Here is a 17699-nt window from a genome sequence, read left to right as displayed (position 1 = left end):
TTTGGAATCTTGTACATTTTGTGCCTTGTGCTTGGATTACCTGTTCAAATACTAGATAAGATTAAAAGACGGAATAAGAGAGAGAGAGAGAGAGAAGGTCAGAGATAAAGGAACAGGGAAGGGAGGGAGGGAAGAGAGAGAGAGAAAGGGAACGAGTTTAACTTCGTTTAACCCAGGAGGTCCCAAACTCCTGATGCCTCCATTCTTCCAAGAAAAGGCTCCGAGCTGTCCCTACCTCCCAAACCAGAGGCCAGGACCCTATTTGCTGCCTCATTCATCCCCCAGCCCCAAGTTTTCTCCTCGAGCAACCCAACCGTCTCTCTCCCAGAATTCCCTTTTTCAGGCATGTCCCTAGTCCAGCTGACTGACTGCCCATGAAGACAGAGGCTGACACTCTTCTGTTCATTTCAGACGTGTGGTCCCTCAGGCGTGGAAGTGGAGGGGGCCCTACGCCATTCCTCAGGAGGCTGTGGCATGGTGATCGTGTGCAGAGACTCCCAGGCCAAGTGCCAGGTTCAAACTCAGCCTCTACCCCTTTCTTGCTGTGTGACCTGGTTGGGATTTTGTGCCTCTGTTCCTCAGCCTTCCAGCTGTAAAACGGGGTGAGGGTGCTGCCTCCTCAGGGCTGCTGGGAGGGTTGTTCTTGTTTCCTGGGGCTGCGGTAAGAAATTGCCACAAACCTGGATGCTTAAAACAGCAGAAATGTATTTTCTCACAGTTCTGGAAGCCGAAGTGTGAGATCAAACTGTCAGCAGGGCCTCGCTCACCCTGAAGCCTGGGGGAGAAGCTTCTTTGCCTCTCTCAGCTCCTGGAGGTGACCGGGCTATGTGGCTCCTGGCTCACCACTCCAGCCTCTGCCTCAGCTTCACCAGCCATCTCCTCCCTCCTCTGTGTGTCACCAGTCCCCTGCTTTTCTCTTACAAGGGAAGGATACTTTGTCACTGGATTTAGGTTGCACCCAGATAGACCAGGACGATCTTATCTCAAGATCCTTAACTTAATCACATCTGTAAAGACCCTTTTTCCAAACAAAGTCACAGTCACAGGTTTGCAGGGACAGATCTTGGTGGTGGGGAGCACTATTCAACTCACTACAGATTAAGTGAGGTCAAATTAGGAGCTCAGCAATGACCCCCAACACAGTAAGATCTTTTTTCTTCATTTTTTAAAAAATTTTATTTATTTATTTTTTTAGAGAGGGAAGGGAAGGAGAAAGAGAGAGAAACATCAATGTGTGGTTGCTGGGGGCTGTGGCCTGCAGCCCAGGCATGTACCCTGACTAGGAATTGAACCTGCGACACTTTGGTTCGCAGCCTGACTCTTCCACAATTTTGTTATTGCTTTTTAGAGAGGGTGAGAAGGGGAGACAGGGGGAGGGAGAGAGAGAGAAAGAGGGACAGAGGCATCAATTTGTTGTTCCACTTATTTATGCATTCATTGGTTGATTTTTGTATGTGCCCTGACCCAGGATCAAACCCACAACCTTGGAGTGTTGGGACGATGCTCTAACCAAAATGAACTACCTGGCCAGGGACACAGTAAGGTCTTGATGCATGTTAACTATGACCTTGATTTTGCTTGGCCCACGATATCGTTAAATGTTTTGAGTGAATTACCTGTCTTTAAGACTCAAGAACTTTCCCATGAAAATGACAATGTCTGGAGAAAAATCAGGACATTTAGCATTGTAAGGCCAAACTCCCACAAGGCCACAGTGGCCTGAGAAGTGACTGCCCTTCAAAAAGGCATTCACTTCCCCACTTCCTGTCCCCTGCCTGGACCCAGAGGGACAGGGGCATCAGAGTTTGAGCCTCCTGAACCGCCTGGCCTGCTCACTGTTGCAGCCCCACCACCCAGCTCCAGGCCTGGCCCTCCTAGACTCCAGCACCTAGGGCAGGCCCTTCCCCTGCGCAGACCTCAGTTGCCACATCTGTGAAATGGAGGAAGGTGTGAGATGATTCCCTGGGCCCTTCTCGAGACCTCGTGGGGTGCTGGCAGGAGGCAGGCATGACTTTTGAGGTTGACTATGACAAACTGACATTTCTCCCGTTCTCAGTCTGGGCTGCCTGTTGCAATCTGCTGGGTAATTTTCATCTTAAATGCCTGTGACTCGGCTGCGACCCACACCCAAGGCGGTTGCCCTTGACTCACAGACCTTCATCATGGCCTTCGAGGCCTTTCCTTCTCCGAGCCCCAGCTCTGGTTTGCTCATTCTCTCCCTTTAGCTCCTCCATCTCCTCCCACTGGGAGCCATTCTGATATGTAAATGGGTCTCTTTATCAGTCTTGCAAAGTGACTGCTTTATGTACACAATTTGTAATTTATATACCTGGCCCATAATATAGCTCTTAATTTTACTTTTCTGTCACTGGTGTGGCTCCCACTCCCCATGGGCACACTTGGCCCCCTCAGTGCATCCACTGCTCCCTGGGTGGGTGGGGGCGCACCCAGGCTGCCTCCAGATCCCGTCCCATCAATCCCACAGCAGTGAACACCCTCAGGTGCCCTCCCACGTGGTCCTGAGGGAGAGTTCCTTTGGTAAGTCATCCAGGAGCTGAGTTCCTGGAAAATATTAATATGCAAGACAACTGACCCTTGAACAATGTGGGGGTTAGAAGTGTCGGCCTCCTCATTCCTGCAGTTGAAAATCCGTGACTTCCCCAAAACTTACCCTGTTCCTTGGTACCCAGAGGAACTGGTTCCAACCCCTGGCAAATAGCAAACTCCACAGAGGCTCAAGTTCCCTGTACAGAATGACTCAGGTCGATGCACACAGCTGGCGCTCCGCACCCTCGGACTCTCAGCGGGGACGGAAAAGAGTACGGGCAGAAGTCTGTGTGTAAGTGAGCCCTTGCAATTCAACCTGTGCCGCCCAGGGCCAGCTCGGAGGTGGAACTCGCACTTCTCCGGTTACTAATGAGTCTGAGTGCCCGTGCACATCCTTGTGCCTGTTTTTCTATAGGGTTGTGCCTTTTCTTAACAAAAATCTTATTAGTGTTAGATTTTGGAAATGTTTTGTCGCATTCTGAACCTGTCACATTTGTTCATGTCCTTCCTTGAACAATTTCTGATATAATTTATTTTTTTCTTCATAATTTGTTCCTTTGAAGCTTTAAGAAGTCCTTCCCTGCCTCTAGGTTATCAAATGTTTTGGTCTATCAACTTTATAGTTTACCAGCAGGAGGAAATGAGCACAATCCTGTAGTAATAGAATTTTTAGCTATACACAATAAGACTACATTTCCCAACCTCCACTGCGCTAAGTGTGGTCACATGACTGAGCTCTGCCCAATGAGACCATGGTGCAACCACAGGGGTCCTGTCCTTTAACAGGAATGCCCTCTAGCAGTGCTTCCTTCCCGTGGTGGCAAGTGCCCTTGGGCCAGGTGGGAGAGGCCACAGTGCCAGGGTGGAAGAGAGTGAGATGGAAGGAGGCTGGGACCCTGCTGACTGAGTGGGGCTGAATCCCACACTCCTTGGCCAATGGTAGGTCTTGGTGGCTCTCAAACTTGATTGGGTCCCGGAATCCCCGGGGCTTGTTACAATACAGATCACCAGGCCCACCCAGAGTGCGACTCAGCCTGGGGTGGGTTCGGCCCAGGAACATGCATTCCCACTAGTTCCCAAGGGTGCTGCAGTCCGGGAACCACACTTTGAGGACCGCAGGTCCGACTGGTCTAACCTGATGGGCACACACCCCTGGCCCCCTCTCCTGGGCCTTTGCTGTGGCCAAGTCAGCAGTTGCTCCTTGCAGAACACCAATTCCAGACAGCAACATCTGGACAAAGTGAGACCCCTGTGCCGCATCCCGGCTGAGGCGGATGACGCCTGTTGCTCTGCCACACCTGCCCTGCTGAGGACTTCCTTGTCCCCGGGGCCAGAAGCCTGCTTGGATCAGTAAGGTCCTGGCGAGGGGAGGGTTCCAGTGAGGACAGAGGTGGGAAGCTGGACAGTTGTTGTGCTCAGCGCAGCAGGGACACCGGTGGACTCTGGTCATGCACTGACCCTTCTGTCCCTCCAGCCCCACAGTGGAGGCTCCTTCCTGCCGTTAATGACTCCTGCCCTCTGCGGGCCCTACAGCCCGCCAGGGCCTTGGTAATCAACCCCCTGCATTAAATGCCATTTGAACCTAGAGGGCTTTCTGACTGATGCAGTGGGAACACATCGGCGTGAGCATCAGCAGCAGCAGGGGCAGGGGGCCGGGAGGAGGAGCTCCCCAAAGCCTTAGTGAACTGACTGACCACACAGGAACAGCCGGGCTGCGTAGGGCTCTCCCTCTGCAACCCGACAGGGCAGACGCCAGGGTCTCTGAGCGGGCCTCTCCACAGGACAGCGCACCTCCAGGCGCCCCGGCGGTGTGCTTGGCACAGTCCTCCTCTGGTCTGGGGATCTTGGGCACTCCGGCCTCCTGAGTGAGTCGAACAACAACCCTTTTCCTGTTTTCTGGAACAACTTGTGCAAGGTGGGAATGACCTGGTCCTTCCAAGTCTGCTAGAACTCATTTGTGAAAGCATTCAAGCTCAAAGTATTTAAAAAAAAATACGTGTGGGGGGCGTTATTTTGGTCTTTTTTTTTTCCTATCTCTCCTTATGCCGCTTTCCCATACTTTCCCCAGACACACTCACACACAGCAGTTGCTGCCCGCACTGGATGTGTAAATCTGTGATGGTCTATCTAGACCAAGCATGCACTCGGCCAGGCTGTCACAGAAACAGCGCCCCAGTTCTCGGGGGAGCTTAGGGCCAGCGGAGAGGGGGCTGTGGGGACAGTCATGTGACAGTGGGGGACAGTGGGAGGTGTGGACCAAGCCAGAATCTCTCTGCCCTCATCACACACTTCCATCCTCGAACCAGGCGGAGGCGGCTGATGCCAGTGACGCCTGGAGGGCTCTGGAGAGGGCCCCCTCCTGCACTGCCAGCTGTCCCCGGGAAACTGCTCCTGCCCATGACACCTCTCAGCCTGCTGGGGAGGACACACACAGCCCCGCACTGGCCAGGAGTGCTCAGTGCCCATGGTGCAGAAGCGCACTGTCACCTCGATGCCAGCTGGATGCCTTCTCCCCTCACTGGGACCCAGGCTCGGCCCCCAGCAGTCTCTCTGAAGCTGGCAGGCCCAGGTCCAGCCACCTTAGCCAAGCCCCAGAGCCCAACTGCCCGTTGACCAATTACTAACATCAACTCACCATGGATCAGTTCCCACTCACTGAACATACTCAAGACAACCTTTCAAAACAAGTTGTCAGAAATCACAGATTTAGCCCTGGCAGGTGTGGCTCAGTGGGTTGAGTGCCGGCCTATGAACCAAAGGGTCACCAGCACATGCCTGGGTTTGTGGGCCAGGTCAGTTGGAAGTGCGAGAGAGGCAACCACACATTGATGTTTCTCTCCCTCTCTCCCTCTCCCTCTCTCTAGAAATAAATTTTTAAAAATTGTAAACAAAAAAAAAAAAGAAATCACAGATTTAGTAAATTGGTCATTATGGCAAATGGACTAAGTAGGTTGCCTGTTTCCAGGCCTGGGAAGGGTGTGCGGTGTCAATCCTGCCCCCATGAGCAGCAGCTTTACTGCTGCTCTTCCACCTGGAACCACCCCCAGCACACCCCCGCGGACATGGCCCTTGCCCTAAGCTGGGCTGGAATCCTGGAGTTAGCCTGGCCACCCTCTCCTGACCCCAGAGCCCCCCCACCGCCGGACAGCCTGGGAAGGAAGGGGCTTACACACACCACACACACACACACAGATCAAGAAAATGTTTTAATTGTAAAACTAACTCGAGGCAAGGGAGAATGGGGCTGCGCCGAGGGAGCAGGAACCTGATTCTTCAAGTAGTGGTTCTGTCCCTGGCGCCACCCTGCAGGACAGGGCCCCTCTGTCCCCAGCGGGGAGCAGAGGCCAGAGTGTTACAAAATGACAATATAAATAGACTTCTAGAAAAGAGACTGTCCAGGTGCAGTAGTCATTTTCTGCAGAGGCTGGGGCTGGGAGGGACGCCCTGACCCGTCTCCCCATCCGGCCACGGAAAGGGGGCACAGGGCTAAAGGAAAAGGCCACTCTTCAGACATTCATGACCACCCCCCGCCATGGCTCAGTGGGGGAGGGGCTGTATGTCAGGCAAGGTCTCAGAGACGTCTGCTCACGGGCGGGAGGACAGAGGGGCTGGGCCTTCCGCTCCTTGCGAACACGCACGCACCCCCAGCAGCCCCCCATGCAGACTTCCAGTGACGGGAGGGCCGCCTGTCCTTCCCAGAGACAGGAAAACACAGGGAGGGCCTGTCCCAGAGTGGGGGGGCCTGGGAGTCTCACTTGCTCCCACGAGTCCCTGTGTTTTCAGTCACAAAATCAAAACCGGAGTTCAGTAGTAGGGTCCCCACACCACCCCCAGTAAGGAAGGCGGTGGCACATGAAGTGTCTCCCAGGCCGGGAGGAACAGGGGCCAGCCTCCTATGAGCCTCTGGCAGGGCAGTGGTGACCCGAGGGGCTCTTTGGTTCAGGGACAGGGCGGCAAGCCTCATCTGGTGCGGTTCTGCCGCATGAGGGGCACGATGCTGGAGGGCGGGCCCGCTTTTGCCAGGAATGGGTGCTTCAGCAGCTCAGCCGCCGTGGCCCGCTGCGTCGGGTCCCGCACCAACAGGCGGTCCAAGAAGCCCTTCAGGGACGGTGACACCTGTGGGGGAGGCGGGGGGAGGACCCCTGCCCTGAGTGCCAGCTCCACGGCTCACTCGCCACCGTGGGGGCCCTGTCTCCTCTGTCACATGGGCTGACATCTGCTGCCCGGGTCAGGAGGGAGGAGGTGCCAGGTGTCTAGAGCTTGGCCCCAGGGACCCATTTCCTATTTTCAAGGTTGGGTGAGAAGCTGGCAGTGGGTGGGGCCTGGAGGCACCCGCTTGTCACCAGGTAACCCCTCTACCTGGAAGGCCCCTCTCTGGACCTGGCTGTGTTGTGCACCTTCAGCCAGGCCAGCCTGAGCACCTCTGTGGGACGAGGAGGGCACGGGGATCTACATTTAAATAGATGCTCGAGACCTGGGAGGGGGGCAGCACCCAGTAAATACCATCCCAGGAGATATCAGCACCCAGTCCTGTCCACGCCCACTGCTTGGATTGACTGCGAGGCCAGGGGGACCCAGCCACCCTGCAGGCTTGCGTCACCTTCCTCACACCACCCGCCTGCCGGCAGGGCCCACCTTGTGCAGATTCTTCAGTCGGGGTGGCAGGTTGTCCCGAATCATCTTCATGGCTTTGAGGGGTGGCTCATTGAAGTAGGGGGGCTCTCCATCCACCATCTCGATCACCATCACCCCTAGAGACCAGATGTCCACCTACAGCAGAGGAATGGACGGCAGGCGGAGCTGTGCTGGGCGGGCCGGGACTTGGGAGAAGCCTGGGGGGGGGACGGCCCCCAGTCCTGCTTTTGCCTCTCTGCATACTGAGTCCCTGGACCCAGACACCCGCTCTGATGCCCAGCACCCCTCACACAGGGAGCCCTCTGAAGGGTTCTACCCATCTAGCCTTTGTCCCCCTTCTTTTTGCCAAATATCCCCATTTTCCTCTGGTGGACACCCTGCTTCCCTTTCAGCCAAGGGCGAGTGGCAGACAGGGGCGTGACCAGGTTGGTTGGGACACAGCAATTAGGTCAGGAACGGGCGTGTGATGCAAGCTGAACCAAGCAATCCTCCCTGAGACTGTAACCCAAATACCCTATGGTACCACAGACGGGAAGACACGTCCCAGACGCCGGGGACATCCCCGCTGCCACAAGGGGAGTGCCTGCCTGTGTGAATGCTACAGCCGATCGGGCCTGAAGGGAGAGAACATGCGGACAGCCAGGCCTGAAGCCTGCTACCTACTAATAGCGATTTTGGGGTCCCACAGCTTTCAGGTTTTGCTAAAGGCATTTGAGCTGGGTGTGTCACTCACAGGCTGTCCTGACTGGGATGTCCCCTCAGTATTTGACACCAGTCCCCCCACTAGTGTGATCCCATTCCAGCCTGAGGCCCACCCTCCACTATGATGTGCTTCCCAGGGTGCCTGACTCACAGCCGGCACTGGGCTAGGCCTCGCTGACTGTGGAGAGATCCTCAGGGCCACAGGCACCAGCGCAACAGCCTCTGGGCCAGGCAGGCGATGGCAGTGAGGGGAGCGGGTCAGCACAGGCAACAGGAAGGGGTGGGGATCACAGCCAAGACGAAGGCGCTGTCCCTTCTACAGCCCAGGGGCCCATGCGTGCTGCCCACTGTTGCCATGTGAGAATTTGGCCACCATGTGGCCACACATCTTGATTTTCCAACAGAGCATAGAAATTTGGATTTTTATGAGAGATTTCTGTTTTTAAAATGCTCACAAAAGCACCTTCAGGCCAACCAGCAAGGACCTGGCCTCTTTGCAGCCTCTGTACCAGCTGTCAAGCAGGACCGTGACCCCTTTTGCTCAGCATTCTGTTCTCATTGCCAGGCACAGGGCCAGGCTCAGAACTACTACCCAATCAGGAATGAATGAATGAGTGAATGAATGCATGCATGCACGCATGCCTTCTCTCCTCCCAGAGTTGTCCCCGAGACCCATTCTTCAGACTGAGACCCACTTCACCCCAACACTCTGGCTGTTCTGAACTGTCACAGCACAAACCAGTGCTGATGGCAGGACACCCAGCTGCCTCTGGCTCACCTCTGGCCCATAAGGAAGGCGGGAGATGAGCTCCGGGGCCATCCAGTAAGGTGTGCCGACCAGTGACTTCCTCCGTGGCACCTCCTTGCTCACCTGGGCACAGAATCCGAAGTCTGACAGCTTTACCTGGGGCAGGGCACAGGCAGGGGGTCAGAGGGGCTGGCAGGGGGAGGGTGACTGGAGGCATCCACCTATTTCACTCCTTGGCCTCCGACATGCTGGGCCTCTGCCGTGTAGCCCAGAGGTTAGAGCCAGACCACGGACGGCTCTGACACCTCTGGCAGGGAGCCCTCAGGGGTGCCACTGCCCCAAGACCACACCATCTGCCCTCCAGACAGGGTCTGCCCTGGGGCTGCTGGGGGAGGTGGCCTGAGTCCTACAGGTACCACGGCTGGAGCAGGGGCTGAGACCAGGGCTGGCTCCCAAAGCTCACACCCTGCACCTCTGCCGCCCTGGAGTGTGAAGACACTCGGCCTCCCCTGTGACAATCCGACCCAGAGAAACAAGGACCCACGTCTTTTGTGGAACTGTAGGCCCCTTTCAGACCCTTCAAGACATCTGTGGGTCTTCTCACCCCACAAAGTATGCCCAGTGAGTGTGTACAAGTTCAAGTGGCTCCCAAATGTCCCTCAAACACAACTGTAGACGTCTTCGGGGTTCACGGACCCTGGATTGAGACTCCTCACGAAAAGGAGCTCCATACTGCCAACAGACAGACAACGGAGGCCATTGTCTGGATTAACTTTCCTGAAGGAGGGCAGGCACAGCACCAAGAACTGGGTGAAAGTCTGGGGACCCTCCCCCAGGAAGTCCACTTGCAGGTTTGGACACTTTGAGGCTCATCCACAGACCTGAGACTCAGAACTTCAGTCCAGAAGACAGGAGGCAGGGCCTGGGTCCACTGCCCACCCCAGGTACTTGGTCTCAGTGCGGGGGAAGCACGTGGCCAAACCATGGTGGCCACCCAAACTCGTTCTCCCCTCTCTGAGCCTAAGGCAAGATTACAGTGGCCAGCACTCTGTGCTGAGGGCAGAGCCCCCGCCAGCCAGGCCCCCAGTGGCTCCATGAACAGAGCCCCTTATGGTCCTGACTCTGCGCTGTTGCACCAGGAACAAACAAGCCAACTGATCCTCGTGCCACTCAGCAGGGGCCGGAGCCTTCCCTTACGGCAGAAGGGGGACTGGGGAGGGCAGCGGAAGCCCAAGTCACCAAATAAATCCTCACCCTGCCATCATGGGTCAGCAGGATGGAGTCGCTCTTGATGTCCCGGTGGATGACGCCCTGGGCGTGGAGCACAGACAAGGCCTGCAGCACGGCCAGGCACACCGAGGCGATCTGCTCCTCGTTCATCCTGCGTGGGGAGGAGTAGGCACTGGGGCAAACAGCACCGCCCCAGGGGCCTGCGGGGAGCCCAGGCCTCCTCTGGGAGTCTGAGGGGACACGGCCCCACCAGCTCTGCCCCCCCCCCGAGGGGCCTGAGCCCTGTCACGGCAGAGGTCTGAGGGGACCCAGCTCCACTTCGGGGGGCCCAAGGTGACAGCAGGCTGGGTGCCAGCCAGGGCCCAGCTGCCCGGCAGTACCTGGTGTGGGTGACGATGTCAGTGAGTGCGCCTCCCTCCAGGAACTCCATCACCACCCAGAGCTCGTCCCCCACCAGGTAGCTGTTGTACATCTCCACCACGTTCTCGTGCTGGTAGTCCCGCATGATCACCACCTGGCGAGGGTGGCTGGGTCAGCATGGCGGGGAGGGCCACCAGCCCCTACCTTCAGCCCCGGCCATCAGGCACCACACTGTGGGCCTGGCCCACCCATCACTCTTGCTCAGCCGGATCACCCTGGACTGCCCTCCCCACTGCCGAAGCCAACAGACCGCAAAGGCAGCTTCAGGCCAGAAGCCTCCATTCTGAGGGTCCCCTGACCCATGCCCACACCCTTCTGACCCCTGTCTGTGACCAGTCCTGAGCTGGCCGTCTCTGAGTGGCCCTGAAGACCAAGTCGGTGTTGGGAGAGGAAGGTGGGAAGAGGGCGTCTGAGAGCAGGGTTGCGATCAGCACCAGCATGTAGTAGCCCTGGGTTAGAAAAGGCACTGGGTGGGGGCGGGGAGGCTTTCGCAGCAAGAAGTCCTAGCCAGGCAAAACCCAGGGGAGGTGGGGACACGTGCTTACAGGGACGCACCCAACAGGAGCCCAGGGTGCAGGTGGCACCGTAATACTGGGGGCCGGGGGCTTATGGGGCACAGCCGAGTGCTGGGTCATCCTGCACCAGAGTCCAGAGGCTGCTCCCACACCGAGCCCCTTCTGGAAGGAGCCAGACGTCTGCCTTTGTAACAAGCTTCCTGGCAGAGAGGCCAGGAAGAAAGAGCCAAAGTCCAAGGCTGGACACAGCCAAAGACCTGGATGGGGGTGGGTTTTGAACACTAGGCAAAGCGCTAGGCCTTTACCCTGGGAGCACTTGGGACCTCGCAGGGGCCAGGAAGGGCGGGGGAGTGGTGGCATGGCAGGCCTGCTGCCACCCGAACCCTTTGGCTGCTGTGTGGGGAATGCCAAGGGGGAGCCCAGGCCAGAGCAGGGCCCAGTGAGAGAAGAGGGGGCCGGGCGGGGGCACTGGGGCCAGGGAAGGCTGGGGCTCTGGCCTGGGGACAGGGTTGGTGGAGCTTCTCTGAGACTGGCGACCAGGGAACAGGCGGAGGTTTGGGGAGATACTCCAGGGTCAATGTGGGGCTTAGTGGGTGTGTGGGGCCTGCAAGACACTTAGCGAGCCGAGCTCAGCTGGGACTCAGGGAGGGGCCGGGAAAGAGACTGCAATGTAGCTGAGGGTATTGTGGGCACAGAGGAGCAGGGGTGAGAAGTGAGAACACAGTTCTGGGAAGCCCAGTCTTGAAGGGCCCTCTCCCATCCTCACATCCTTAGGGCCTCCACGCCGTTGGGGAGTCACACCGGAGCGCGCGAGGGCAGCACACTCGGAGACCAGGAGGCCCACCTCATTGAAGAGCAGCTCGCGCCTCTGCTGCTTGCGCAGGTCCATCTTCTTGACAGCCACCAGACGACCCGAGCTGCGCACGGTGGCGATGCACACGACCCCCGTGGAGCCCTCGCCAATCTTGATGAAGTTGTCCAGGTAGGATCGGGGGTCCCCAGGGTCCACCACCAGCTGCAGAGCTGCCCGGAACTGCTCATGGGACACGCGCTGGGGCTCCCGCTGTGGGGATCTGGGCCCGGGAGGCCCAGGGGCAGGGGCGCCGGCGGGGGCAGCGAGGGTCCGGGCTGGAGGGGCCAGCTGGGGCTCGGAGGCATGGGGACCCAGAACTCCCGGGCTGGGGGGGCCACGGGCTCGGGTGGGAGGCCGGGAGGAGGACTGAGGGACAGCAAGACCCCCCACTGATGGCCCGTTGGGGGCCATGCTGTGAGGCTCCCCCTGAAACAGAAAAGAGACGAGGGAGGCTGTCAGTGGGGGGGGCCAGGGGCCAGCTCTGCTCTCTGAGCAGGACAGGGCCTGGCTGTGGTACAGACACATGGTGGTCAGGATGCAGATGGACGGGGGCTGGGCACAGGTTGGCGTTGGTGGGTGGGGACAGGGAAAGCTTTGGGCAAGGGGACGGGGTGGGGGTCCTGGGGCAGGGGGATCAGTTACCTGGCTGCCCCGGGATGGGTGATCCGTATCAGCCCGCGGGTACGTGTTAAAGGGCCGGCCAGCTGCCACTTTCGCCCCACTGGCCACACCAGCCGGCTGCGGGGTGCTGACGTCAGGCCCAGAGAGGGGACGCTTGTCCCGGGAGGACTCCTGGGCCCCCCCTGAGCCCTCCCTGGAAGACTTGGGCTTCTTCTCTGGCCCCACCCGCCGCCGGTCACCACTGCTGCCACCCCCCTCGCTGCGACCAGCAACCCGGCCTTGGCTGCCTGCCTTCTCTGGGCCCCCTCTGGCCATGGCGGCCTGCTCCGAGGGCATCCCATTTTCCTGGCGGGCACGGGTGGGTGGCGGCGGTGGGCTGTCTCTCCTCAGGGAATTGGAGCGTGTCACCGACATGTTCTCAAACTCGTCCAGTAGCAGCGTGAGGGCCCCATCCTTGGCACCTTTGCTGCCCCGCACGATGGTCTGGGGTCCGGGGTCCGGGACAGTGGTGGGATAGGGGCCAGGCAAGGAGGAGGGCGACAAAGGACATGTAACCAACACACAAGACAGGACAGCACAACACACAGAGACAAGACAGACAAATGAGGAAATGCCATGGAGTGATGATGGGGCTGGGCAGGGGGACGGGGCAGCACCAGAGGCCCCGCAGCCCCTCCCCCAGCCCAGAGAAGTCAGTGGTGGGGAGGGGCTGGAGGAGTAACTGACCCTCGGTCAGGCTATCACCCCCCCACCGGCCACCTAGAGGCTGGCTGCCCCAGAGGCACCCTGCTGTCTTCTGCCTGTTCCCCTGGGCGGTAAGGGAGGGTGGGGGGGTGGGAGGTGGGAGGGAATGAGGTTCCTGCCCTGGGGGGTGAAGGGGAAGGAGGGCAGAGGCCACGCCACTCCATAATCAGCCCTGGAGAACTGCAAATTACAGGATCTGGGGCCCGGGCACTGCCAGGCGCTTCCTCCCGAGTCTGCCAGTGTTGTTGACCCTGGATGCTGAAGGCGGGGTACAGGGAGAGCCAGGCCCAGTGTAGCAGGCAAGAGTGCCCCAGGAATGGGGGTGGCTATGGGAGTGCCCGTGGGGGCTGCACAGAGTGTAAAGTGTGTCCCAAATCCACCCAGTGCTCACCCTCCACTTGAGCCACCTGATCCAGGCCATGGCCACGTCTGAGTCACCGCCTCCAGGGTTCCCTGCCCCCCACTCAGCTCCAGGCACATGGACCTCACTGCTCCTCAAACACTTCGGCAGCTCCTGCCTCAGGGCCTTTGCACTGCCTGTTCGCTCTGCCTGGAAAGTCTTCCCCCAGGTGTGCCATGTCTCCCTCCCTCCCCTCCTTCAGGTCTCTGCTAGAAACTCGGCTTCTCAGAGGGAGGCTTTTCCTGACCAGCAGACTACAATGCCAGCCCCTAACACTTCTTACCCCCTTCCCTGCCTTTTCTTTAGAGCCTCAAAACCACTGGACATCAGCACACCTACGGCTCCCCTGGTGCATGTGTATGAGGGCAGTGACTGGGTCCTCTTCCTGCTCTTGCCAAAGCTGAGCACCTGGAACAGTGTCCAGTATGGAGAAGGTGCTTGATAAACATCTGCTGAACCACTGAGTGAGTGAGGGGAGCTGGGTGGGCACTGCAAGAAGCAGAGAATGTGGCCCCCAGCCCTGTGATGTCAATCACTGACGCAAAGGAACAGGGGCCCAGGGCTGTCCAACACTCTGAAGTCAGAACTGCTTCTCCTGTGCAGAAGACACCAATCCCACAAAACCCACCTACTGGCCACAGTGCCCCTGTGGGGCCTGCCCCTGCTCTCCTGGGCCTTGGCTGCCAGCCCAGACGCCTGGCTTTGCCCAGGGACCCTGGGAAGCAAAGCAGACAGCTGGTGAGGCTTTAGTGTTACAAGTGCCCAGGGGCTCGAGAAGGCCTGGGAGGACTCGGCAGCAAACACAAACACCACAGGGGCCCCGGGACAGCACTAGCCTGTGCGACACCTTTGTGTGAATTGAGACAAGGTGCCCCTTCCTCCTGGTGGACTCAGCCCCGAGCAGGACCCATGACTGGCAGGCCGAGCAGAGCCAGATTTTAGGAGGCGCCCTAGTGAGGACATAAACAGCACCCAAGCAGCTACAGGGCTGGGTAGGGGACGGACTGAGGTGGCCCAGGTGGCGCCTGTGGCTCAGGGGAGCCCGTGCCTTGCCACCCAAGGAGCTGCCCCTCAGCTCTAGCTGCTCCATCAGCAGAAGTCAGAAATAGAAGTTTGGACATGAAATCGCTTGTCTTTTTAAGCAATGACAAACACTCCAAAATATTCAGAAGTACTCTGCATGGGTCACAGGAACATCTTAGTGGGCCACCTGATTGAGACCCTGGTGGAAGAGTGTCCCCATTTGTGTCTATACCTGCCTCACTGCCTCTGGGGCCTCCCCCCACAACGCCCCCCCCCCCACGCCCTGCAAGCTGAGCTGGGCAACCCTGACCCTAACCCAGCTGGAGAGGATGAGTCAGCCGCAGGCCTGGCCTCAGGCGCTAGGCCTGCCACACCCACCTCCACCCCTGGAACAACCCTGGCTTCATTCCCAGGCTGAGGCCCTTCCTGCTCCCACTGCCCTTGGGATCAAGTCCATGCTCCCTGGCAGGCGTGGCCTTACCACCCCCTCACCCCCACCCCAGGCTGGCCTCACTGCAAGCCATGCCTGTGCACCGGAACCACGAGGACAAGTAAGGGGTTTAAGAAAACAAGCCTTTTAAACAGACCTTGGTTCAAATCCCAGCCCTGCCCTTTTGCTCAAGATGGGGGGGGGGGGGGGGGGGGGCGGAATCCCAAGCCAAAAAGCTGCCAATGCTCACATGGGCCTCTTCTTCCACTAAAAGCCCTGTCGCCCCACCTTCTGCCTCAGCACTCAGTTCAGGTGTCCCCTCCTCCAAGTAGTGGGTTTGAACCCCAAATGCTTCCTCTGGGCCTCCCCAGCCCAGCCTAGAGCACTTGGGGTGGTACCGCAGGGTCTGCCCCCACCACTGCCACGGGTGCTCCACAGGGGCCCAAGGACAAGTCTGTGGCACTGGGGTCAGGAACACAGAGCTCCTGGTGTGAGACTCCAGGAGAGCGTAACTTAGAAGCTGGTGGAGGGACGTTGGAGGGACAAGGTAAGCGTGAGGTTCACAGGGCTGGGGTCAGTGTTGAGAAGCAAAGTAAGGGGTCAGTGGGTGAAAGGCCACCACTGGGGGGTGAGGGTGAGGGTGGAGGGTTGGGGTGTGTGTTTGGAGATCCTGAGGGATGGGGGTCAGCGAGGAGATGCTGGCCACAGTGTCAAGTGTGGGGTTAAGGGCTGGGGTCCCGCTGTGGGGGTCAGTGTGGCTCAGGAGAAGCGGTAGTGGGTGCCCACATACCTTGGGGGCCTCATGCTGAATGGAGGTGATGCAGGCAGGGTCAATGAGGGGCTTGGGCCTTCGAGCTGACTCCTCGATCAGGCTCTGCCACTGGCGGGGCAGCCCTGTGAACTTCTGCTCGTGCTGGTCGAAGCCCGTGTGCACGCGGTGCTCGAAGTTGGAGGGCGCCGAGATCTCTACCCGCTTCTTCTTCTTCCCAAACATGGCGCCAAGGCTCCCAGTACCAGGAGGGTGCAGACCTGGGCTCCACAGCAGGCCTGCAGGAAGGGGCCACTCACTAGAGACTGCCCATTCCTCTCTGCTCCCCTGGCCCTGGTCCTGCCCATTCTTGTCCCCTTCCTGGTCTCCCACTCCTCCCTCCACCTCCGGGGTCTGTCCTTCACATACAGCCCCAGGGACCCCATGAGCACCTGAGTCAAGTCATATCTCTCCTCTGCTGGGCGCCATCCTGTGGCTCCATCTCACTCAGGGGGAAAGCCAAGTCCTCCCTGTAGCCCACCCCACATGACCTGGCCCCACCCCCTCTCAACTTGCATCTCCCCCTTGCTCATACTGGCTTTCAGCCCTTAGGGCCTTCGCGCCGGCTGTTCCCTTCATGAAATACTATTCCCTGGTACCCACACACGGCTGCCTCCCTTCACGTCTCTGAGTCCTTGGTGAACCCTTTCCTGACTACCCCAAATAAAAGCCCCCATGCCCCACTGGCGTTCCCCCACATCACTTCACAGCACATTTAACTTGTAGAAATCCCACCATTCATTCTTGTGTTTACTAATTTCATCCCCATAGCCCCACCACCAAAGTATCAGTGCCCCAGTCCAGGTCTCAGTTGTCCAGTCCCCGTGTCCTCCCCCACCACGCCTAGCAGTGTTCGGCACACGGTGTGCTCAGTGGCTGGCTCTGAACAGCCTGGCCACCTCCATCCTGCTGTCCCAGCCTGGACTCCGGGCCAGGAACACCACACACCTTTGGTTATTTGTTCAATAAATGGTTCCTGAGGCTCCGTTCTATGCACGATGCCTGGGCAGCCTCACTACGACACGCGTACTTCACAGGAGGAGCCTCAGGCTCCGAGGAGGGCTCTTCACCAAGAGCACACAGTGGGGAAGACCCACTTCGTAACAGGTACTAACAGACAAAGCAGTCTGCTTTTAGGGTCTGGGGTCTCCAGTCATGTATGCAGAATAGTACCAGGTACAGTATAAATGCTTACTGAAAGCTGGCTTAACAACCAGAGGCCAGCCCTGGCTGGTGTGGCTCAGGGGACTGAGCGCCAGCCTATGAACCAAAGTGTCGCCAGTTCAATTCCTAGTCAGGGCACATGCCTGGGTTACAGGCCAGGTCCCCGGTTGCAGATGCATAACAGGCAACCACACACACACATTGATGTTTCTCTCCCTCTCTTTCTCCCTCCCTTCCCCTCTGTCTAAAAATAAACAAATTTTCAAACAAACAAACAAAAAAACACCAAAGGGGTCGAAGGGGAGACACGCTGATGGTGGTGTCCCACAGGGAGACCAGAGAAACAATGGGGAGTGAGATGACCAGAGAGTGAATCTCTCTTTGCCACTTACTCTGTGTGACCTTGGGCAAGTGACTTAACTTCTCTGCACTTTGGATCAACCTTGAGCACAGCAGGACACCAAGCTGGGCACAGTGGGAGGGGCCTGTCCTCTTTGCTATTCTGGTGGTCAGGGTTCCTCCTCACAGTGTCTGAGGGGGAGGGGCCCAGGTCCAACTGCCCTGTCTCACACACGGGCCCTGGAGTTCACAGACCTTGTTTGTCTCTGGCTGTGCTAGAAGTGCCCTTGGATGGGTGACTTCTCCTCTTGGGGCTTCGGGTTATTCATCTGTAAAATGGAAAGAAAACGTTACTCACCTACCCATTCATTAATTTATCACTCACACATTCGGTAACAACTTATTCCTTTGTGCCCAGCCTGTGCGAGTTGGTGTTAGGGACACAGTGGTAATGGAGACAACTTCTGACAGTCCAGAGTGGCTGGGACGGGGGTTGAGGCGCACCACATGTAGCCTGGAG

At 58.2% G+C, this 17699-nt stretch overlaps 1 protein-coding gene across 3 annotated transcripts in view; it reads right to left on the bottom strand.

Moving 5' to 3' along the window:
• Positions 1–5740: 5740 nt before the first annotated feature.
• PAK4 (p21 (RAC1) activated kinase 4) overlaps positions 5741–17699 on the bottom strand; it is a 44885-nt gene continuing 32926 nt past the window's right edge. The window contains exons 2-10 of one of the 3 annotated variants that reach the window (XM_028529815.2): positions 17435–17508; positions 15659–15915; positions 12293–12754; positions 11642–12076; positions 10243–10376; positions 9887–10013; positions 8663–8788; positions 7183–7317; positions 5741–6663 (exon numbers count right to left, since the gene is read on the bottom strand). In XM_028529815.2, coding sequence (XP_028385616.1) covers positions 6508–6663; positions 7183–7317; positions 8663–8788; positions 9887–10013; positions 10243–10376; positions 11642–12076; positions 12293–12754; positions 15659–15862 — 1779 coding nt within the window. In that variant the 5' untranslated portion in view covers positions 15863–15915; positions 17435–17508 and the 3' untranslated portion in view covers positions 5741–6507. The remainder of the gene's footprint in view (positions 6664–7182; positions 7318–8662; positions 8789–9886; positions 10014–10242; positions 10377–11641; positions 12077–12292; positions 12755–15658; positions 15916–17434; positions 17509–17699) is intronic. The other 2 variants (XM_036013313.1, XM_028529817.2) reach the window with 2 other exon arrangements.

The sequence above is a fragment of the Phyllostomus discolor genome, chromosome 12 (assembly GCF_004126475.2).
Source record: "Phyllostomus discolor isolate MPI-MPIP mPhyDis1 chromosome 12, mPhyDis1.pri.v3, whole genome shotgun sequence".
NCBI classification, from domain to species: domain Eukaryota; kingdom Metazoa; phylum Chordata; class Mammalia; order Chiroptera; family Phyllostomidae; genus Phyllostomus; species Phyllostomus discolor.
Note: the sequence above shows the minus strand (reverse complement) of the source record. Positions and strands in the feature narration are given on the sequence as shown.